This window comes from Drosophila nasuta, chromosome X, assembly GCF_023558535.2.
Source record: "Drosophila nasuta strain 15112-1781.00 chromosome X, ASM2355853v1, whole genome shotgun sequence".
NCBI classification, from domain to species: Eukaryota; Metazoa; Arthropoda; class Insecta; order Diptera; family Drosophilidae; genus Drosophila; species Drosophila nasuta.
This window is the reverse complement of record NC_083459.1, coordinates 28,392,441-28,416,255: the sequence shown is the minus strand read 5'-3', so window position 1 is coordinate 28,416,255 and position 23,815 is coordinate 28,392,441. Positions and strand designations below refer to the sequence as shown.

At 37.4% G+C, this 23,815-nt stretch overlaps 1 protein-coding gene across 2 annotated transcripts in view; it reads left to right on the top strand.

Moving 5' to 3' along the window:
* Nucleotides 1-168: 168 nt before the first annotated feature.
* Nucleotides 169-23,815, top strand: part of LOC132795456 (integrin alpha-PS1) — a 68,196-nt gene continuing 44,549 nt past the window's right edge. Inside the window, exon 1 of one of the 2 annotated variants that reach the window (XM_060806162.1) lies at nt 169-1,111. In XM_060806162.1, the coding sequence (XP_060662145.1) occupies nt 858-1,111 (254 nt within the window). In that variant the 5' untranslated portion in view covers nt 169-857. The remainder of the gene's footprint in view (nt 1,112-23,815) is intronic. The other variant, XM_060806163.1, reaches the window with a different exon arrangement.

Sequence of the window (23,815 nt, the reverse complement as noted above, 5' to 3'; positions counted from 1 at the left end):
GTGCAGTGTGACCAAATCTGTGTAATAAGGTGCGCGCTTTGAATTGTGAAAGTGGTATATTCGGTATAGTGTTTGGCTTTAAATAGGTGCTTTTGAAAAACGCAATTGCGGTCACCCTGAGTGCGTAAGTGCCGCGAATGTTATTATCACGTAATTGCCGATTGCTTTGGACGTGTTCGCGCGTGTCTGCCGAACGACAAACGACGAAACGACGAAACGAGCGGTGTCCGAAACGACGAAAAGCGGTATAGCCAAAATTAAATTCTTAACCGTGTTTCTTTTTTTTTTGGTTTGTTGTCAAGTGATAAGCGATATTTTTTTATTATCAATGTGACTTTGTGTGTTATGCAAAAAATGAAAAAAATAGTAATAGCGCAAACGAAATGAACCTTGCGTAATTTGTAATTTGAGTTTTGTTGTTTTCAAACAAAAAGTTTTGCGCGCTTTTTTTTGTTTGTTGGTGCCGGTGAAAAAGGTCAAGTGAAGCAGCAAATTAAAGCAGAAACAAAATAACAGCAAATAACAAGTGCAGCAATTACAACATCAACAACAACAACAACAACGACTTGGAAAGCAGCCAGCAGAAGAGTCAGAAGAAGAAGAAGAAGAAGAGGAACGCACCTGAATACACCGAAGACAACGTCGACTACCTGTTGAGCGTAGCGCCGCAGTCGCAGTCGCTGCCGCAGTTGTTGTCGACGCAGCCGCTAATCCCCTGCTGCGTCGCTGAAGGTTAAGCGGCTTTACAACCTGCAGTGATTGGAAATTGTTGCAACGCTGCATGTTGTTTGTTGTTGTTCGTTGTGCCGGTTGCACGTGAAGCGTCAAATTCAAAATAACACACACACACACACAAAATGTTAATAGTCAGTGCGAAAAGAACAGACAGCAAAATGTCCAACAGGAGCAGCATCAGCAACGATGCATTTCGCTGGTGTCGACTCATCTGCATGCTGAGCGCCATGTTGAACCTTCCTCTGGTGCCCATCGAGTGCTTTAACCTGGAGCAGCGACAACCGATCGTCAAATACGGCCATGAGAATACATTTTTCGGCTATTCACTGGCCACGCACACTATCGGCGAGAGCAATTGGGCCAATAACACAAAATGGTAAGCGAGACTTTTTCTTCAAACTTTTTTCCAACCACAACCGGTTAGCTGTAATACCCTGTATTAATTTACTATGCCCCTAGTTAAGAACAAGTTCGAACTTGCAAGACACTTTGTTGTAGGGTTAAACGATGGTAACTATTAGTCTCAACTTGACTTTGACCCTATTTATTGTATTCAGAATACCCTATAATATATCATAGGAAATGCCCTGGAATACATTTGATAGCAATTCTTAGAAAGTTAGAAAAAATTAGCAACTTCTTTGATATACAATAAGAATACAATAGTTAATTTGTATAGGAAATTCTTGACAAGCATTTTGAATTCTAAAATTTGTAGCAAAATATCTTTACTAGAGACAAAAAAAAGATGCCAGTGATAAATTCATAGATTCAATGATTCGGTAAGCTTAAGTTTAAATTTAACTTTTAATTTACGTTAAACTTTTACCTTAAGTTTAACTTTCAGTTTAACTTTAACTTTCAGTTTAACTTTAACTTTCAGTTTAAATGAAAATAGTTTGTAGACCTTAGTTTTTGAAGTGACTTTTATCGAATTACAAGAAGCTAAAAAGGTTTTAAATTTGATTTGCCTTGCTTTAAACTCTTTTTTCTTAAAATTAAACTTTTAAAATTTGTTTTGTTTCACATTTTATTTACTTGAAATGAAAAATTTAACTTCACCTTAAAATTAAAGCTAAAGTTAAAGTTAAACTGAAAGTTAAAGTTAAACTGAAAGTTAAAGTTAAACTGAAAGTTTAAGTTAAACTGAAAGTTAAAGTTAAACTGAAAGTTAAACTTAAATTAAAAGTTAAATTGAAACTTAAACTTACCGAATCATTGAATCTATGAATTTATTTAGTTTCCGACTTCGATCTTGCCCAGCTCGCTCTTTATTCTTATCCAATATCAAAATATTTTTGTAGGGTATTCAGGTGTCGTAGAGCATTTCGATGTCTGTATCTTAATTGACTGACATTGATTATTATTAATACGTTTTGGTTTTGCTATTTTTATTTTTGCTTTTGCTTTTGCAAAATACAACAAAATCGTTTTATAGCCAAAAACAACAAGCATCTCTACAACTATTTTAACAACAACAACAACATCGACAACGTTTTTTTTTCTTTGTCATTGCAATTGTTGTTTTTGTTAATGTGCGAAACTTGTTTGGAATTTAGTTGCTGTCATTGTTGTTGTCGTAGTTATTGTTATTGTTGTTGCTAGACACTTCGATTACCATATAATAAAAATGAATATTGATTATTTATAAAGATGATGTTATAAACACACACACACACACACACACAGATCTACAGAGAGAAACTTTTTGATCTAGTAGCATGTGGATTCCATTAGCATTTGAAGAGCAACTTGAGAGATTTCTCTGCAGATGTATTCGATTCAATTAGTTATACGATCTTAACTAAATATGCATATTGACGATGCTAGAACTAATTGAAAACATCTGCGAATGAATATGTCATAATTTGATTATCAAAAGATTATTTCAATCTAAATACTTGAATATTTATTGCCGACCAGAATTCGTTTTGTAACAGCAACAAATCATTTAGCATTTGATATGGGCGATAAAAATTAGTAAACTTCAGTTTTCAAATAGCCTAATGTGATGATAAAATGTTGCTAAAATAAAAAGTAATTCCCCGAACAATTTATCGTTTGATGGATTCCTTGAAGAGGAATCACTCATTTATTTAGCGAATTTGTGTTTATTACCATATGAATGTTTTTCCTTTTTTCGGTTTTTTTTTGGTTGGTTACTCATTTGAATTTGATACGCGAACGTCACGAAGTTCTTTGGAAATCTTTGTAAACGTATCGCAAATAATATTTGGCCAACATTCCAAAATGTTAATCTGCGTGTATTTAGAGAGGAGCGATAAGATCTTTTTTTTTTTGGTCGAACATTTATTTGTATTTACTCTTTTGGGATATCCACACAATAATATTTTCTTGTGAGGCGACTTATTTATATATTTATTTTTTTTTTTGTTCGCATTCTCAAATATTTATTTATACATTGAAAAAGTTATCTTGTTTCCTTTCCAATATGTGTTCTCGACTTTTTCGCATGTTGAATTTTGCTTTAGATAATGCACATACATGTATAAACGAGGGTCACAGGAAGGAATGATTCAACGCGACTTGATTCGACTTGACACGGATTGAATGCATTGGCATTGTGTAAAAAATAGTACCTCGAAGTATATTATCAGTTCTTAAAACTTGGCATAAAGCATAAAGTATAATAATGTATACTTTATTATATTATAGAAAATTATGCAACTATATTTGGCAGACAATTCAACGACTAATCAATTTCGCATTTGCATTCGTTGTCCTCATTTAAAAACCTATAACAATTTTGCATTCGATTAGATCTGATACTAATGATTATGATTATGATCGTTAGAGAGAGAGAGAGAGAGAGAAAGAGAAGACAGACAGGCTGAGAGGGAAGAAGAGGAGAAGAAGAAGAGGAGCCACTGTCTCGGGGGCTAGGCCAACAATAATTCTGCAGACGTCTGCACTAAAAATGGTTACGACAGCAATAACAGCAATAATATCGCCAACTTACCAACTAACTGTGACAACAGGCCCCCGCCCCTCCATCCCCCCCCTACAATTGTCCCTTCCTCGCTCAGTGCTCAGTGTTCATGCCATCCCATAGTCGGCAGCAGACATGTCGGAGCCAACCGCAATGCCAATAAAATGACAAACATCAAGCACGAATCCAACTAATGGCATGCAACGAATTACAGATACGCTTCCTCACTCAATGCCAAGTGATGTGAAGAAAAGAGGGAAACACATCTCGAAAGAATTTCACGACAACATTTTTGATCAAATTCTACAAAATTTGTGCATTGAAATGTTTTCATTGTCTATTTTTTGACACAATTTCAATGTTTTTAACTCTTTGTATAGCTTAGCATACTTGTTTATTTATTTCCGACATCTTCTTAACATCTTCATTAAACCATAAAATTATACTTGAAACATTTGCATAAAAGTCCGCTTTAAGTACAAAATCTTACTGGTTTTTTTTATGGCTTTTATTGTCTGTTGCATACTTTGATGTCTTCATTAGCTTTGCTCGTAAAGTAATCACATTTTTTCATTGTATACAAATATTTATTACTTATTGTATTAATCCTTTAGAGACTTTTCTTTTGGTTTTTTCTTTACCTTCACCTACTTAAGTTTCATAAACGCACTGATGTGCCCATTCTTAACTCCGTTTATAGGGTAGTAAAATAGAAAATCAATGCAAAAGTATGAGTAGCATCTTGGTAGGAAATAGAGGGGGAAGCAAAGTGGGAGAGAGAGGGTGATAGACAGAGAGAGAGAGAGGGAGAGAGGTCGCTTTGGGGACAAGACAAGCTGAGTTAAACCATTTGCCATTCGCTGGTCGAGACGTCTTATAGCTTATGTAGCCATAAAAAATGTATTACAAGAGCAATGTGTCCACGTATTTCTTCAAGTTGTTGCCATTGTTGATGTTCCTCTTCTTTTTATTCTTTTTCTTTTTCTTGTTCTTGTTGTTCTTGTTGTTGTTGTCGCCATTCAGTCTGTCTGTGGAAGTTTGCTTCGTGGAAGTAACTTGTCCACTTTTGGAAGGCAGTGGGTCAAAGCAATTAGGTTGATGCAATTGCTGCACTTGGAGACATTTCTCCCCAATAAAGTGACTTAATACAATTGCAAAGCTTAAGAGCAAGCGAATTAAGCATTTTCTGCTAAAGTTATTGAATGTTCATTTTGTTAATTTCTCAATTTTGCGATTTCTTTTCAAAGTTGGGAGTACAAAGTGAGAGTGAATTCTGATTTAGATTAAATTGATAATACATATTTTAGTATTCTTTATATCGATTTTCCCTATGCAATTTCTTACTCCTATGATTCAAGTTAATATTGTTAATTTTTCAAATTTAGTATTTTTATATAGATGTTCTTTATGCAACTTCTTCCTATAATTAATGTTCATTTTGTTAATCTCTCAATTTTGCAATTTCCATTCAAAGTATTTCATTTATATTTTTAGTATTTTCTATGTAGATATTCTTTATGCAATAAAGTTAGTATTTTTTTGTACTATTTTTTATATCGATATTTTTAATGATATATCTTACTCCTCTAATTAAAACCAATTTCGTTAATCTTTCAGTTTTGAAGTTTCCTTTCAATATTAGTATTTTATTTTAGTATTTTTTGTACATCTTTTCTGTATGCACTTTCTTATTCCCATGCTTAAAGTTAACTTTGGAATTTCCTTTCTTAGTATTTTTATATAGATTTTATTTAAGCAATTTCTTCCTTGTGTTAATCATTCAATTTTGCAATTTCATTCCAAAGTTAGTGTTTTCTTTTCCTTTTAGTATTTATCCTTTCAAAGTTAGAAGATTTTTCGAGTATTTTTTATATACAATTTCTTTAATAAATTTCTTAGTCCTATGATTTGATTTGTAGTATTTTTTATATGCAATTTCTTCTATAATTCCGGTTGCTCTCAAAGTTCAGTCAAGTCTTCTCTCATAGCTTGCTACTTCATTTCACATGACACACTTTTTAGGCGCTGTCAACTTGTAACTGGGAATCCTAGTGACCAATATAATATTGTCATGTCTGTACATGTATATTTGTGTCCTTCTGACCGTGGTTCGACATGTGTTTCCACTGTCTGCCAGCCATGTGGCCGTGCATTGTTGATTAGCTTCCCTCTCAGTCTGGATCTCAGTTTAAGATTGCATTTGTCATGCAGCGCACAGCACAGCAGCAACAATAAGTGAAGCTTAACAGCCATAAAGCCGCAATGTGACAGCTTTTGGCCATGATCAAGGCTAAGCTCGTAAAAAAAAAAACAACACATACTGCAACAACAACAACGACAACAAACATAAATAAACAGAACCCAAAAAAAAAAAAAAAAAAACAATAACGAGGCAGCGACCAAAATGAGACTCACAAATTGCTGGCGGCTTTTAAGCCACCGCCGCCGGCAATCAAAAAGCCATTCACACGTTCAGCACACAACAACAACAACAACAACAACAGTGAAGTTTCCTCGAACTACGCGTGTGAGTGGCAAGTCCCAAAAGTCCCGGTCACACTGTGTGTGTGTGTGTGTGTCCCATTCTTAGTTCCAATTTCAATTCCAATTCCAGTTTCCAGTTTCACAGTTCTCAAAGTGCAGTTTGCTTTTGATTTGGCTGACAAACGGATGTCATGTTTCGTCATGTTTTCTCGTCTCCAACTGTCCGTCAATTCGTCATTCACTCAATCAGTCACTCAGTCAGTCACTTGAACGTGCGTTTCACGCGTTCGTTCTGTGCGGTCTTCGTTCCTCGGTCTTCGTTCGTGCTGCAATCGTGTGCGATCAAAGCTTCCGATAGTCACGCGTGAGCTTTTCAACTGCACTCTCGTGTCACGGTTGCAATTGATTACGAGTTTCTATTTATTTACGTTGTGTAGTAAAGCTCTATGCTATTTCATTGACTGCAGCAATGCGGAACTGTCGTCTCTGTCTGTTTTTGCAGATAAGCGGCAAGGCGAAACCTTCACACTTCTCTCTTATTATATAAATACAAATATGCATTTACATATTAAAAAGTATTTAGTACATTTTCATTTGCTTATTTACTTGGGGAAATGCAAGCGATTGTTGTTTTTCAGCAAATGTCGCAAATCGCAATGCAAATAACGTTTAGGAGCTGATGCCCTGTTAAAAAATTATGCAAAGAAGTAGATCAAATTCAGGGTTTTTAATATATTTCACACAGTTCTGATAATTGCATTTCATTGTAGTAACTAACAAAATTAAATATGGAGAAAGCTGAAATGCAATTTTCAGAACTATAAAAAGTTTGAAAGATATTGAAAACCTTACTTCGATCTTCCTCTTTGCAGAACTATCAAAAAGTCTGAAAGATATTGAGAACCTGATATTGAGAAATGTAATATGGAGATTGTTAGTTACTAAATTTAAATGCAATTTTCAGAACTATCATAAAGTTTGAAATATATTGAAAACCTTACTTCGATCTTCCTCTTTGCAGAACTATCAAAAAGTCTGAAAGATATTGAGAACCTGATATTGAGAAATAGAATACGTAGATTGTTACTAAGTTGAAATGCAATTTTCAGAACTATCAAAAAGTTTGAACGATATTGAGAACTTTACTTCGACAAAGAAAACTATCAAAAAGTTTGAAAGATATTGAGAACCTGATATTAAGAAACAGAATATGTAGATAGTTATAACTATAGTTATTAAATTTAAATGCAACGATATTGAGATCCTGATATTGAGAAATAGAATACGTAGATTGTTAGTTACTAAATTTAAATGCAATATCAAAAACCATGAAATATATGAAAAACCTTACTTCGATCTTACTCTTTGCAAAACTATCAAAGAAAGACATTGAAAACCAGAATCTACCTCAAGAATATATAGATTACAACAGCTTTATTGATATTATCAATTACTACTTTTACTTCATTTACAACGTTCGAGAAGTTAAAAAACAAAAGCAAAACTAGGATAACTTTTGTGTCGTTCAGCACCAAATAGAGCATTTCATGTTTATTTTGCAATTATTCAATATTGTTGAATAACAAACACACATCATCATCAGATTCCACGTGCAGCTGTTAACGCTCCGTATGAATTCAAATGGGCCATAAGTTTTAATTATTTGTAGCTGCTCCCTCCAGGTGTAAACAAATCGAAATCAAGGTGAAAATGCAAAAAAAAAAAAAAAATGATTCATGATTCTCACATTTGTATTACAATGTTTTGAATTACGCTCGAATAGTTTGATGAAGCCGGAGATTGTAATGCAATTAGTTAAAGTCGGAAAGATCTTTGATAAACGAGTTAAAGTTTTCGTTTTTCGGAACACTCATTTTCTATTAGATCTTTGAGTGTATCAAAGTTGAGAACTGCGTGAGTTAAAGATCTGTTTGTTGTACGAAAGTCGTGCAGAAAAGTTTTCTTATTTCTTATCGTTTCGCCCCGTTGTGCGCTTTTGTAATTAGCATAATATGATATGATATAGGGGCAGTTTTAAATGACTTTCGCTTTGCTCTCTCTCTCTCTCTCTCGCATCAAACTTATCTATTTGCGTGCTTTGCGTGAGCTGCTTATGATTGTTGTTGCTGTTGTTGTTGTTGTTCTTTCTGACTGGGATGGAATGGCTGACACATGTTCTTTTAGGTTATATACGATAGTTCTTAAGTTCTTTCGGCTGTACGCTCGGAAAGTGCGCCAAAATGTTTCGTTGAAATGAGGTCAACAGACGCCAAACAGTCGGGAGGGAGTCAGAGGAGCGGGGAAACCAACCGAGCAGGGGGGAAAACGACAACGATGTGTGGGGTGAGCGAAGGGGGCTGAGGGGTAGAGCGGGGGCAAAGGCTAGGCCGTTCCGTTAATGGTTATTGTTGTTGTATTCAACTGGGGCGAGCGGTTTGTACATGGATGATGGAACATGTACTCGTATTCTTATTATTCATTCGTATTTCAATTCGCTATTCGTTTCTTACTCGTCTGCGTATTCGTATTCATAGGTCTTGCTCTCGTCGCAGCACACATGCAAAATAGTTTTTTTTTCTCTCTCTTTCCATTTTCATATTATACGTTTTTTTTTGTGTTTTTGGCGGGCCTATTTCATAGTGCGAGAGACCCGAAAGACATAAACAAATGAAGCCAGCAGCGACCAGGCGAAATAGAGAGATATATGAGACACAAATGTTGGGTAGGGAAACGACCACAACCAACAGCAATAGCAACAGCAACAACAACTAGATAACTAGAAACAAGGAAATGCCTATGCAGACACTTGGCAGATAGTGAGAGGAGCAGACGCATTGTGCGAGTACAGTGAATGCTCCCTAAATCTGTCTACAGCTAGTACGAAGCAGCAAACTGTGAGGCTGGCAAAGCTAAGAAGGTTGCCAAGATTCTTTAGGGTTATTAATAAGACTAAAGTTAGAGTGTTATAGATGAGACTATAATGCCAAAGTGTCATAATACTACGAGGCCTGTAAGGTGTAGAGTAAGTTTATAAGGTGGTAAAGTTATAAATTCATTATTCTACATTATTTATAGAGTATGAATGCTGGTGTAGAATGCTGAAATGTTGTTTCCAATAAAGTTTGAAATAAAGCAATAACGTTGCAGCGCTAAAGAGTACAGTCATAGAATTATTATCCGACATTGGAATGCTGAAACTTTGCATTAAAGTAGAGCTAGAAATAGAATGTTATAATGCTACATGTAAGATCTGTAGAGCGGTAGTGCTGGGAGGTTGTAGAGATGTAGGATACGTAGTAAGATTGTGAGTGTGTAAGGCAATTACTATTGCAACGAACTGTAGTACATAGACGTAGAGTCAGGTCATAAGATTGTGGTGCCAAAATACTACAAGTTGTGTATGTCGGTAGACCAAGGAGGCTGTAAAAGGGTAGAGATCGTTGAGTTATAAAGTTATTATTTTATATTATTCTGCATTGCTGAAACGTTGCATAGAAGTGGAGCTTGAAATTGGGTCATAATGGCACAAGGTCTGTAAAGCGGTAGAGCTGGGAGGTTGTAGAGATGTAGGGTTCGTAGTAAGGTTTTCAAATGTAAGGCTACTGTTACTATATATTATATATACTGTATATGCATAGATGTTGAGCAAAGTCAAGAGATTGTGGAGCAATAATACTAGAAAAGTTTTGTAATTCGGTAAAGCTGGAAGGCTGTAGAGAGTAATCTAATATGCTGAGTAGCATTCAATTGCGTAGTCTCTATGCGGTGCTCTCTGTGCTATGGTTGTTTTCAAGCAAGCTGCACTGTAGGCAAATGCCTTGGCACATAAACATGCGTGAAAATTCAATTGATTTTCGGAGCGAGTGCTGAGGAAAATGGGGGCGGAATGGGAGGCGGCAAGGCGGAAGGGAGAGGGCGGAGTGGTGGCGGCAACTGGAAAAGGAGGCGTGCGTATTTATAGCGCTAGGAAAATTGCCCATCTTTTTTGTTTTTGACGCAAGTTGAGTTGCTCTGCACTATGAACTAACATAGTGTGTGAGTGAGTCTGTCTGTGTGTGTCTCTGTGTGTGTGGTGTGGGAAAACGTTTTGTGGATTCAGTTAGAACAACAGCAAGAGCAAGAGCAATAGCAACAATTTGAGCGTGTGCAAAGCGATTACAAACTTGCCCAGCAGCTGTCGAGTGTTGAATGCATCTGAGAGATACAAAAGGAGAACTCTTGGAGTTAAAAGCGCAACGTGCAACATAATTTTTGTATGCGCGTTGCACGAATACAGTCGCAGAAGGTAGCGGGAAGCGGGGAGGGGCAAGGGGTTAGGTCAGTTGTGTGCACTAATGAGACTGCGGCCTGAAGTGCTTTCCTTGCACAAGTCAAATGCAATCATCGCCAGCTAGACAGAGAGAGAGAGAGTTAGTGATACACACACGCAAAAACATCACGAGGCAAGCGGCATGTGGCATGTGGCAGGCGGCAGACGGCAGGCGGAGCAAGAGGCGCAACGACGTGTGGGTGTTATGATTTATTGCCAATCGCTAGACACACACACACACAGACAAATCCACAGAGCTCGCTCTGTTGGAGTTGCAACTTGAGCTGGGCTTCAACCCGAAGTTGAAGTTGAAGCCACAGATTGCGGCATGTGTGAGTGTGAGTGGAGATGCCACATCGATGCCACACATATGCGAAAGATCATTCATCAGCGTTTTGTTGAACGCGTGTGGGCAACACACAACTCACACAACTCTCGAGATCCGAGAGTTCCCAGATTCGAGGGCCAAACTCAACTACGACTCGCAAGTCGCAAAACTCCAAATCAAAGCCCGTCACGGCCCACGCAATCAATTCACAGGCCAAAAAAAAAAGAAAAAGGGAAAAAACGTCGACAAAATTCAAATGAAATTGTCGTCAGGAAGCAAGCGATTGTCGAGCCTGTGATCGTTTCTCTTTTCTCTTCATCTTTTTTTTTTATTTCGGTCTATCGATAAATCAATAAGCAAAAATGCAACCGCGGCTGCCGTTTCCTCTAATCTTGAGCCTGACAAATTGCCCTGAGGGCCAAGCCAAAGGAACGTCAAGAAAATTGCGAAAAGCAAAGTTTATTAGAAAAGCAACGAACTGCAAATACACTGACAGGATGGGAGTACAAAATGGATTAAACAAGGTTTTTATTTAGGGAATCGAATAATTAAAAAAAGACTTTCTATGACGGGAATTTTTATATTCATTTAGTTTTGTTCATTACTGAAACTTGATTTGAATTACTTTAAAAAACTGAAAAAGACATTTATAAAGAGAAATGGATGTTTCAAAACAAAAAAACCTTTTATGGCAGGGACTGTGATGTTAGACACTTATATGAATGAACAAAGTTTGTTCATTATTGAAATTTGATTTGTTCTTAAGCTAGAACTGATTTTATATTTCTCGTTAAGCAAACTAATATAGACATTGCAAAAATCATTAGTAGAAGCGATAAGATGTGCGTATAATAGATAGAACTATCTTTAGATGCGATGTCAGTCGATGATATATTGCTTTAAAATTTGATTAAAAGTTTGCCAAAAAAACTTCAAGGTGATTCCTAAGTGAAACTTAATGTATGAAAAGAAGATCTAGGTGAGGGAAGTTTCGCATTGTTTTATGCGTATTTTCATTAACTGTGCCTCGCTTCGGTTAGGGTATAATTAAGTGAGTCTGAGCTTGGGACACACCCAAACCAAATGCGAGAATGAAAAGACAGTTGCAACCACAAGTCTGGAGTCTAGAGTCTGGAGTCTGAAGTCTCGGGTCTGGGGCCTTTCATCTCACGCAGATAGTTGTGTATTTTGCGGGCTTTAAAGCCTCCTCGCATTGCGCAGATTTATGGAGCAAAATCGCTTCGGTACTTGGGTGCGGGGAAGCGGGGTTGGGATTGTGTTTAAAGCTTGAGGTTTGAGGTAGATCTCTTCGAACGCCTCGAGGCGTTCGAATTGAGCGAATGAAACTCGTTAACCAAAACCAAAACCGAAACCGAAACTAAAACCAAAACCAAAAACAGTTGTTGATGTTGCTGCTGCTGCCACAGATCGAAGCACATTTGCCAATAATCCAATACCTGACTTCAGTTCTCAATTCCTCGTTTCTCAGTTCTGGGTTGTGTCTCCTGCTTTTGCTGCTCGAAAGCTGAAACTTTGGATTTCTTGTTGATGCTGTGTGTTGTTGTTGTTGTTTTTTTAGCTGTGGTTGTGTCTTCAGCCCCCAGTTTACCAACACCAACCAACCAACCAACCAACCAGCTAGCAACTTTCAGCTTTAGCTTCAACTTCTGCCATGGCCAAAGCCTCTCCATACGATCTGTCTTTCTGTCTGTCTGCTTGAATCCGGTCGAATCGCTTCTTTGAATCGTGCTGCCTTCGTCTTCTTCTTCTTCTTCATACTGTTGTTGTTGTTGTTGTTGCTTGTCGCTTGTCGTTGTCGCTTGTAGTAGTTGTTGCTTGTTTTCTAATGAAAATTGACGCCGTGTTGGTAATTTAAGTTGTTTTTCGGTTTTTTCGGTTTTGGGGTTTTCTTCTCCTCATCCACCTCGTTGTTGTTGTTGTTGTAGTTGTAGTTGTTACAGCCTCCTCAATCGAACTATTTTGCGTGAGATCGTTTGAATCTATCGCGTTGGTATCTCTCTCTCTCTCTCTTTGGCTGGCTTGCTATTAGCTATTAGCAATGTTAATGCCAATGCTATTGCTCCCATTTGCGGTTGTCTATGTAGTGACAATGTTTTCTTAAAGCTATTTCCTTAGACATTTCTCAGCTGCAGTTGTTGTTGCTGCACTGCGTTAAAGCCATAGGAAGTTGTTACTTTCAAACTTTCTGCTGCTTTCTGTGCAGCAATCTCAACTATTTAGCAGCTCGATTTCAATTGCAAACTGATTTGAACTTGATTTTGCATTGCATTTACATATTTAAGACTTTAATCTTGTTTTTGCTTTGCTTTTTTCTTGCTAGTTTGCTTTTTGAAGAATCGCTAGAATCTCGATTTTTGGTACACACAATAACAACTTCAGTATTTATGATTCCTAAAAGTTTGGTTGCCATCAGATAAATTGTAGAAGTAATTTAAGAAATACTTTTGTATGGGAAAAACGGCTCCTTATCAAAGCTTCTAATAAGCTGACAAGCTTTTATTTGGCTGACAGTGTGGTATATTTTGGTCTGGGTGGTATATTTTAAATGTTGTTCTATATCAATATCAATATCAATATATTTTTAGTATTTTGCATTCTTCTATATCAATATATGACATTTGGTATATTTTTGGACTCTAAGATATATTTTGAACGTAGTATTATGCCAATATACCAAATGTAACCGTTTGGTATATTGTTAGTATTTTGTACTATGTGGTATATTTGAAATGTTGAACTAACTCAATGTACCAAATATAAACTTTGGTATATTTTTTGTAGAATGTTTTGGTATTCGGTATATTTTGAATGTAGTACTATATCGATATACCAAATATAGTCATTGGTATATTTTAGTACTTTTGTGGTATATTTTTGGTATATTTGTAGAATATGGTTTTATTCACAATGGGTAGTGGGTATCTCACAGTCGAGCACACTCGACTGTAACTTCCTTACTTATTTATTTTAACTCGGTTTAATGTTGTTTTTTTTTTGTAAATGAAGAGTTTTTCGCTCTTATCTTAGTTGATTAAGATTCTTTGTTGCCAAGAAGTATTCTTTTGCTTATTGTCAGCCGTTTTCTTATCTCAACTATTGATTCTTCGTCTTCGGCAGATAATTCGAGAATTTCCAAAGTCTTTGCTGACAATTGAACTCGATTTGTAATTGCAGAATTCGTGTTGTTATCAAGCTAAAGTTCTGCTTGTTTTCTTTTCTTTTGTTTTGGTTTGGCTTTTGGTTCTTGCCACAAACTATAAATTTCCAGAGATCTACAGAGAGAGAGAGAGAGAGGGAGAAAGAGAGATTTGGCGTTGGCGCTTCTCAAGGTGTTTTCCAACTCGTGAATTGCTGAGCAATTTTCCTCAATAGTTGCTGCAACACGAAGACAGAAAGAAAGAGTGGGTGCGAAAGAGAAAGAGAGGGAGGGAGAGGAAGGAGGTTGAATGGATGTGTTTGTGGTAGTGGGAGGCGAAACTTCACATGCAACTGAGAGATTTTTCGTGGCTCGTTTATTTATTATGATTATTTATTTTGTTTTACTTGAGTTGGCTGCTTAGTTGCCACAGATGTTGTTGCAACAGCAACAGCATCGCGTTTGCAGCCAGCTGCTGCTGCTGCTGCTGACTGTGTGTGTGTGTGTGTGTGTGTGTGTCCACATGGCCACATTGAGGCGGCATTCACAACGTTTGGTCTTTTGCCCCGCAGATTGATTAGTTTCGTTGCAAGTTTTGCTGCCGACACTTCTTTGTTGTTGTTCTTCTTCGTCTTCGTCATCGTCATCGTTTTTCTTTTCCTCTTTTTTTTGTTTGCCAGCTAAGTTCAACAAACGCTGCTGCCGCTGCTATTGCTGCCACGCCTGCCGCCCACTTTTGGGCCTTTGCCGCGTATTTTGTTTGCTTTTGCTAGCGACGGCAACAAAAACAAATATGAACGAAAACGAAAAAAAATAAAAACGAAATGAACGAAATGAACATTTCTTTGCAGCTTGGCGGCAACTTCCTTTTGCCCTGCATGCTTCTATCTCGCTTTAATTGTTGCTCTCTCGCTCTCGCTCTCACTCTTTGAGTTTAAGTTTTGGCGTTCGCAATGCAAAAATCCTGTCGGAAATTTGCTGATGCCACACCTACCACGCCCAGTTGCAAGCAGCCCGTTGCAAGTGGGTGTTCCCCCCACATTCACATTCTGCCTGCCTGGCTGCCTGGCTGGCTGACTGCTTGCAACATGTTGCATATATGACGAATTTTGAGTGCAAACTTGCGATTGCGTGTGGGCGCCACGAAAAATCGAAAACTCTTGCCACTCTACAAGCTACAAGCTACAGGCGATGGGCGATTGGCGATGGCGATGGCGACAGAGACACGACTCTTGATAAGAATTGAGTCCGGAATGGGGCGACATTGATGTTGACAAACTTGCGGCACGGCGCGGCGTGGCATGGCGCTTTTACCAACAGTAACAGCAACAGCAACAACTACGACAACAACAAGAGCAGGCGAAACGAGTTGTCGACGCGCTGTTTTACGTACTTGAGAGCTCCAGTTTATGACTTGTATTAGTCGCACAGACCTGCAGCACTTTGTAGCATATCTTTTACCTCTGCGAGCAGCTTGTCTTCTCTTCTTTTGTGTTGTGTATGTTGACGACACCCTAACCTTAATGCTGGCTGTGTTAGCTATGTTAGGGAGCATGTAACCAGCCTTAGATAAAGGTAGAGAAAACCATGGAAATTGTTTGTGTTTTACATCAATAAGTGTTTGCCAAAGAACCAAAAGAAAATATACATAAAACCGTCTTAGTTAAAGGCAGAGAAAGGATTGGGATTTGTTTATTTTTTACATCATCAAGTAATTGCCAAAGAAAGAAATGAAAGAAAGTTAAAAGTAGAGAAAGAATTGAAAGTCGTTTATAATAGAACTGCTATTTTAGATAATTGTTACAAAGAAAAGTACAACTACTAAGGAAAATACAGTGGATCTCTTTTTTAGTTTGGTTCGTTTGTTTTAAAGTTTTCGGTTGTATACATAATTGAAGTTTGTAACCAATTTACTTGTAATGTATTGAATCTGTGAATCTGTTGATATAAAAATCTATTATTGGCTTAGTTATTTAACAGTTTAACAGTTCTTTTGATCTCAAGATCTATTATTTGTTTTAATATGAAGAAACTACGTTTTTGTTTTTTGCTGATCCTCAAGATCTTCAAGATTCTAAATGAAAAAACTACAAATGATCTTCAAGTTCTTCTATTTATAATTCTTCAATTAATTAGAATTTTTCTCTCTTAAATTCTACATCACAAATAAGTTGTAGCTATAGCCACAGTTTATATCTACTCAGTGCAGTTGTCAGATTTATAGATCAGAGACTGATCTTCGTTTTTTATAGTAGCTATGTTAATAGATTTCTCTTCGCTTTTGGTATTTTATAGTCGAAAGTTTTAATTGAAATCAATAAGAGTATTTACGGCTCGTTGAATGCTAGTTAATTGCTTTATCTGGAGGAAGAGCTGAAGAAGGTTTGGAGAGGTGCCAGCTTTTTGGTTCGTTCACTCGCCGTTCTATTTGCCTTTGTTCTTCTAGTTGTCGCTCTTTTTTCTTCATTCCAGGTAAGTCACAACAGTTGCAACTGAACAACGAAGAACCGATCCAAACTGATGGCGACAACACTAACCAAGTGTGTTTGTCATCGCTGTTGTTGTTATTGTTGTTGTGCTCTTTGTTTGCCTAGCCCCCATGAGATCTACAGATAACTTCAGTATGTTTTTCTATTTTTTTTGTGGGGCGTTGCAAGCCTTAATTTGAGGGCGTCACAAATTAGGGGGCGTTCAACCGAAGTAACGTTATTTCCAGACCAGAACTCGACAGTTGTTTAGCTTAGTTTTTTTCGGATAGAGTTGCACTTAAAGTCTAATTGATTTCCATAGTTTAAAGTTCCACTAGTTCAAATGAACTAACTGCCTGCCAACTGTAATTAGTTCTGCTTAAATAGAGTGGCAATTGGAGCAAGTTCTGGGAACAAGTTTGTTAGTAGCTTTATTATATTTGCACTTTAACTTGTTTAAATTATGAATTGATCTAGTTACACGCTTGTCAGTTTTACTGCTCAAAACGAACTAGTTCGCATAGTTCGCTCTCTCTGTCTCGCTCTTCTTTTCTTGCACTTCTATCGCTTCTTCTCTTTGTGCTGCTCATTCGTAAACGCTTTGCTGCCAACGTAATTTCAGTTCAGAACTCGATTGTTGTTTAGCTTAGTTTTTGTATAGTTGCACTTAAAATCCTAAATAATTTTTAAAGTTACAATTTCTATTAGCTCAAATGAACTTTCAACTGGCAAATGGAATTAGTTCGGCTTAAATTTCTAAACCAACAAGTTCTAGGAACAAGTTTATTAATTGCTTTATTACATTTGCGCTTTAACTGGTTACAATTATGAATTGATCTAGTTACACGCTTGTCACTTTTACTGCTCAAAACGAACTAGTTCGCATAGTTCTCTCTCATTCTTCTTTTGTTGCATTTATATCGCTTATTCTCTTTGTGCTGCTCATTCGCAAACGTTTTGCCGGCAAGCTCAAATTCAAAGCAGTTGTAAAGTGTGCCAAATGAACCATTATGAACCAGTTGGCGAGGCTAAGAGTCAGCATAATAACGGTTATTAATATTCGGCGTGCTCTTTGAGTGAATATCTAAGCATACGACTATTCAATTAGCATAATTGCGTCAAGCTCGGGCCTCGGCTACTGTGTTGTGCCGCAGTTTCGAGTGGGTGTCAAATCTTGAGTCTCATCGTGTCTGCTCTATGAAATTTATGTGCCAGACTTGAGAATATGTTGGGTTGACGATTTTTCCGTTTAATCATAGCGTTGGAAATATGCGTTTCCATTTCTTTTCTTCTGTCTCATTATTTTACATTTTTTTGTAATTAAAAAGCAAATCACGTTTCTTTTTATGACGTTTTTCTTTTTGCGTAGGCAGCGCTGCTTTCGTCTCGTCTCGTTTCGTTTCGGTTCGTTTCATTTTTTTCATTTTTTTTCGGCTCCGTGAATTGGCAGTGAAAGTGCCGAGCCCAGATGAGAGGGGAATCTCGGATGGAAGGGGAGTCGCAAACAGTTTCCAAACATTGTTCACACATATTTCATTTCGATTTCCGTTTGCAGTGAAAAATCACAGTTAATTAATTCTCTCCAACGATCATGCAAACGCATTGATCCATGTCTCTCCAAATCGAATCATTCAGCGAATTATGTCACAAATGCGTCGCCAGTTCAACTCAACGACTATTCAATAATATTTGATAGCAGTAATGCTATTTCGAGTTAGTTTTCTCAGTTTTTGTTGAGCTCAATTAATTGGCAACGCTTCGTTGAGTACCAAAAGTGCACAAAAGCGGGGGAGAGCGGGTCTGCCAAGCCAGCAGATACCACTTAAAATAAGACTAAGGCGAATCTTTCCAAATTAAATGTAGCGATGATTTTCCAGCAATCTTCTAATTCAATTTGCAATCGTTTAGTCGAGCAAGCTCATTTGTTGTATTGTTGTGTAGGTACAGGGTATAATGAGGCCGGAAAATGTGACAATAAACGCAACTGTTTGCTGCTTAAAATAATGTAGACAACGCAAATTGGGAATTTGGGCAAAAGTCATCAAAAAAGAAAACAACTTAAATACAGCTGCCAATTTGCTAAACTCATTTTTGGCATAAACAATTTTGTATTTATACCCACTACTCATAAAGTCAAAGGGTATTATAACTTTGTGCCTGTTGGAAATGTCCCATGAAGTATTAGCCGAGATAATATAGCTGAAAGAAATACTATTGTATGGAAGAAAAGGCCTGCTTATTATTTTTATTTGTCGCTTTGATTGACAATCTGGTATATTTTATAATCTATATACTAAATAAAGATATTTGTGTATTTCAAATGTAGTACTATATCAATCTGCCAAATAAATCATTTGGTATATTTTTAATATTTTGCACTTTTTGGTATATGTTGAATATAGTACTATGTCAATATACCAAATATAGCCGTTGGTATATTTTAAATGTAGTACTATATCAATATACTAATTATAGTCGTTGGTATATTTTTAGTATATATTTTATGATATATTTTGAATGTAGTAATACATGAACATACCAAAAAAACGTTTGGTATATTTTTAAGTATTTTTGGGGTATATTATTTGGTATGTTTTCAAATTAATACCGCAGTGTGTTGCTTTTATTCCCAATAGGTAGCAGGTATTTTAAAGTCAAGCCCACTCAACTCTAGTTTTCTTATTAGTTTTTTTTTTGGGACTGGCCAAAGTAAATTGCGAACGCGTTTTGATGATGCGATGAGATGATGACAGCGCCAGCGAAAGAGGTAGAAGAAGGCGTTTCCCAATTTTAGATGCCTCAAGTGATTGTCAAAATGAAATTTAGAGTGAACTGGTTCTGTGGTTCTCTCTCTCTCTCTCTCTGTCTTTCCTGCTGCTGCCAAATAGAACCCTGGGCAATTGTTTGACTGAGTTACGACGCTTTTTTAACTGTAAAACAAGCTGAAATTGCTGTGCATTCATTTTATTGCAAACATTTTTCTGCCTAGCGGTCGCTTTGAACTGACACGAAAAACTGGCGCAAAAAAAAAACAAAAACTAGTTGCGAATGCAAAATTGTGCTACAGCTGTCAAAAAAAAATAGTTGCAGTCGCTGTGACACTTCACGTTTGCTGTGTCTTATGGCGCCCAACGTGCGGCGAGTCCTCGTGGCTGCCTCATCCATTTATACTATATATTTGCCTGTCATGTTTAGCTTCATTGATTGCCAACAACAATTAGCGCAAACAAGCAGCGGGAGGCGTCAACCATGCCCAATGACAATAATCTATTGCTGCTGTCGTTGGGTTAACTCCCCTTTTAGCCACCACTTTGGCACGACCCAATTACAGTCTAGCTGGCTGACTGCACCCACACACAATAGTCAGTCAGCCCAAGCAGGCAGTCAGTCACTCAGCTAGCTCACCCGCTGGCTAGCAATTAATAAGCCGCCAGTTCAAATGCATTTGCAATCTAAATAAAAATTACGCATACGCCTCGTATGAGTTTTTTTTGTGGTCCCCCTCCTCACACATTTGCATACCCTATACTTAAGCTGTCAGCTAAAAGGGGTGTAACCAACAACAGCAGCAACAGCAAAGCGGAAGCAATTGTTGAGTAATTGAAGTTGGTCTATTAGAAATTTGTGTGTTGCAAGAAGTATTCATTTATTTATTAATCAGAATTTACAAGCTATGTCTTATGATCTTATAGAAATGAATAGAAGCAATTGAAGTTTTTAGTTTTTATATAGAATGGTAAATGATCTATTAGAAATTTGTGTGGATTAATTTTTGTATTAATTCAAGTATTAATTCGAGTGACATTAGTTGTGACTTATAGAAATGAAAATACATCGAAGGAATAACATATTTCGGATTCTAATCTATTCAAGTTATATGTTTCACTATTTTGTAAGTTCTTAGATGTTGCATAGTTTGCATATTTGGGACTTCACATATTCCTTTCATTATTATTATATTTTATACTTTTATCTTTCGTTCTATGACTGCATATATTCCTTTTAACTAGTTTCTATATATGTACATTCAAAGTTCACAAATTCGGGACATTATTTATTCCCTTCATCAATTTTTGTTAATACTTTTAAGTCTCGCTCTTAAGCCATTTTTGCTTTATATTTCGCACTTTGTGTCTCCAAATATTCCTTTTAATTACTTTATATTTTTTATTGCCCAATTAAATACAACCATGTCTCATACGCAGTGCTTGGCAGTCGATCATATTCCTCAACTGACGTATTTTTAGTGCTTTGGCGCTATTAAAATTGTTTTTGCGCAAAACTGCAAAATGTAATTTGGCAAAATGTTGTAAATGTGGCAAATGGATCTAGCGAATATTTTTGCGCACATTCTTAAGAACTTGTTTTCGGGCCTAGTGAAGTGAGGAGAGGAGGCGATCTGAAGAGATCGAGAACCCGAAATCGTAGCCAAAGACCACAAAACTAAGCTGGACAGTCGAGTTTTGTGGGCTGCCCACGCTTTGCGGCAACTGCAACTGCAGCTGCTGCACTCAGGGCTGCACTCACTTCGAGTGTAATGCAGCCCTGGTTATATGGAAGCTAATTGCTAGATTGGCCAGAGCCAAAAGCCGAAAGAGCTTCCGTTTCATTGGCATTTTCAACGCTTCGTTCGCAAATGACGTTGACGCTCTGACGCTGATTGCAGCCGGAGGCGAAAAAGATCCTCGAAAAAAGATCACACACACAAAATGGATCTCCTCATGGCTATGCGATCCCCATCCCCATCTCCATCCGCATCCGCATCATTTGCATTTGCCCAGCTCTCTCATTGAATGTCAGCAATGAGTGCAATTTGTTGTTGTTGCTGTTGTTGCTGTGGCATCCTCCAGCCTCAATTGCCTCAAATTGCTGCGGCTCGCTCTTTTGTTGCTGTTCACAATAAATTCCAATCAAATTGCTGCTGCTGCTGCTGTGGCTGTTGCCCTGAAGTCTGTCCCTGGCAGCCACAAGCAAAGCACAGAGCACAGAATCGTCTGTCATTTAGCACACAGAGTGCTGCACCTGTTGCAACATTGATTGAAAACTTGTTGCAACTGCAACAGCAGCAGCAACGCATAGGCGCGGCCCATCAGCTGTCAGCAATTTGTTGTGATCAATTTATTAAAAAATGGCAACGAGAGTTGGCAATGATGCATCTGCATCAGCCTTAGCCTCAGCCTCAGACCTGAGCTTGAGCTTGAGAGCTGCCAGCGCAAAGTTGAAGGACGCAGCTCGCCTTGGGGGTCAGGCTGTGCGGCTGTGTTGGGGCAGCTGTGGCAGCAACAGCAACAGCGGCAGCATCTTCGACACGATAATCACAGTCATCAGTTGGGCCGACTCATCTGCATAAATGCAGGCAAATGGCAATCGTTTCACTAACCGGTCTCTGCTCTTCTTTCGCTTCTCTCCTCTCTACTTCTCTCTGCTCCCCTTTTGAAGCTGCCCCACAGTGAAGCTGTTGCCCCTTGGGGCTGCTGCAACCACCCAGCAAGTTCATGGAATTCGCAGCTATTGTAGCACCTTGACTTGGAATTTGTCATTGTTTGACTGTGTGTGTGTGTGTGTGTGTGTGTGTGTGTGGAAATTTTGCAGTTTTCATTTTTCCACTTTATTTGTTGTTGTTGTCTTTTCGCATAGTCAGCCAACGACAACGAACGATTCATTTTGCCAAATGATTCAGCGATTTTTGTGTGCTGGGAATTTGAAATTCCTGCATTAAGTTAATATTTGCTAGACAGTAAAAGCTAAGGCTAAAGAAGTAGCTGAAGTACACTGAACAAAAATTTGTTCTAAAATGTAGATTTTGGTCTTAGGACTAAGAATTTTAGTCTCAAAAGTGTATCAAAAACATGAAAATCTGCGAATTAGAAAAATATCTTAATTTCAAGCACATTTGATAGAAAAATCAAGTTCTTATTAGTAAGAGGAAAGCAAACTTATAGTTTTAAGAATCAAAAAGCTTTTTCTGTCCCAGAAATCGATTCCACTCAATTCCGCTGAGAAATTTTGAATTGAATGATTCCGTTATCAATCAGCTTTTATTCCGCTGGCGTTAAGTGCTGTCAATCTATTCGATTTCGATATTCGAAGTAAAGATCGGTGATGCCACATTTCAGAAAATGAAATGCTCTGATAAGGAAAATGATGCAAGGATCTTCTCTCTTAGATTGCAATGAAGAATGTTTCGTGACAGCTCAACGAACTGAACTATGAACGAAAAAACTAAAAGCTACATAAAAAGATATGTAGGAGATACATATATTTCGTTGGATTACAGAATTTGGTAACTTAAATCTAGAATTTTTCTCAAGGACGCAAAACAAAAACCTACACCAAAAAAAAAGTGTTCGTTACCTTTTTATTGCCTTTATAAGGTCTAATGTTGGTGTCCTATAAATCTTAGTCCGTGCAAAAGCCAAACTTTTTCCTAGAGCCAACCTTTACTCTTAAGAGATAGGGACTGCAAAAAATGTTCTTGTGTTGTTAAATTTGAACACTAAAGGGTTAAAGTGGTCTTATTTTAAGTTCACAATTTTTTCAGACGAGCATTCTTAATATATTAGAAAGAGGAGTTCTTTTTCAGTGAGGTTCTCTTACGTTTTAAAAAAGCTAACTCTTACTTGGTTATTCTACAAAATATCAAGTTGATTAATGCATCAAAAATTTCTACTAATCAGCAAATAATTTAGGTTTTAATGCTGGCGTGCACATTTCTTGTGATAACTAATTGCAAAAAATATGATCAAATAATTATTAAGAAATTGAATAACTAATTGCCAAACAAATTTGATAAAAATTCTTAAATAATTCTAAACGTATTGAAATCGTATGTAAAGCGAATATCATTTGAAGAGTTTAGGGTTCAGGCATTAAAGATGCACATCACTTGGGTTGGATGGTGTTGATAATAATGCTGCCATGCACATTCCTCTTAAGAGAGTTCCATGAAATCTGAGTGAAGTGGCAGGAACAACAGAAGCAGCTGTCATTGTTGTTGCAAATATAATTTTCGTATTCTTTTTTGTGTGTATTTTGCAACGTTGTCATAATTGAGACTGCAAATTAGCGAAGAGAATTCGTTTGGAAGCGGAGAAGCAATGCGGATGTTGTAGCCCATGAATAGAGGCATTCATGCTGCAACTGCAACTGCAACTGCCACATGCAGCATGCAGCAGGCAGCGAAGGGCAGCAATTGATGCAGCAGAGATCTCAGATCACAGATCACGATGTGGTTCGCTCACGCTAATGAACGCTGATGATGATGGAGTATGGATAGCTTGAGATGGACTTGCACTGGACACTTGTCCAATGACAGAGATGGCAAATAGTAAGAGAGAAAGAGGGAGAGGGAGATGGAGATAGGTTGGCTGGCAGGCAGATGAGC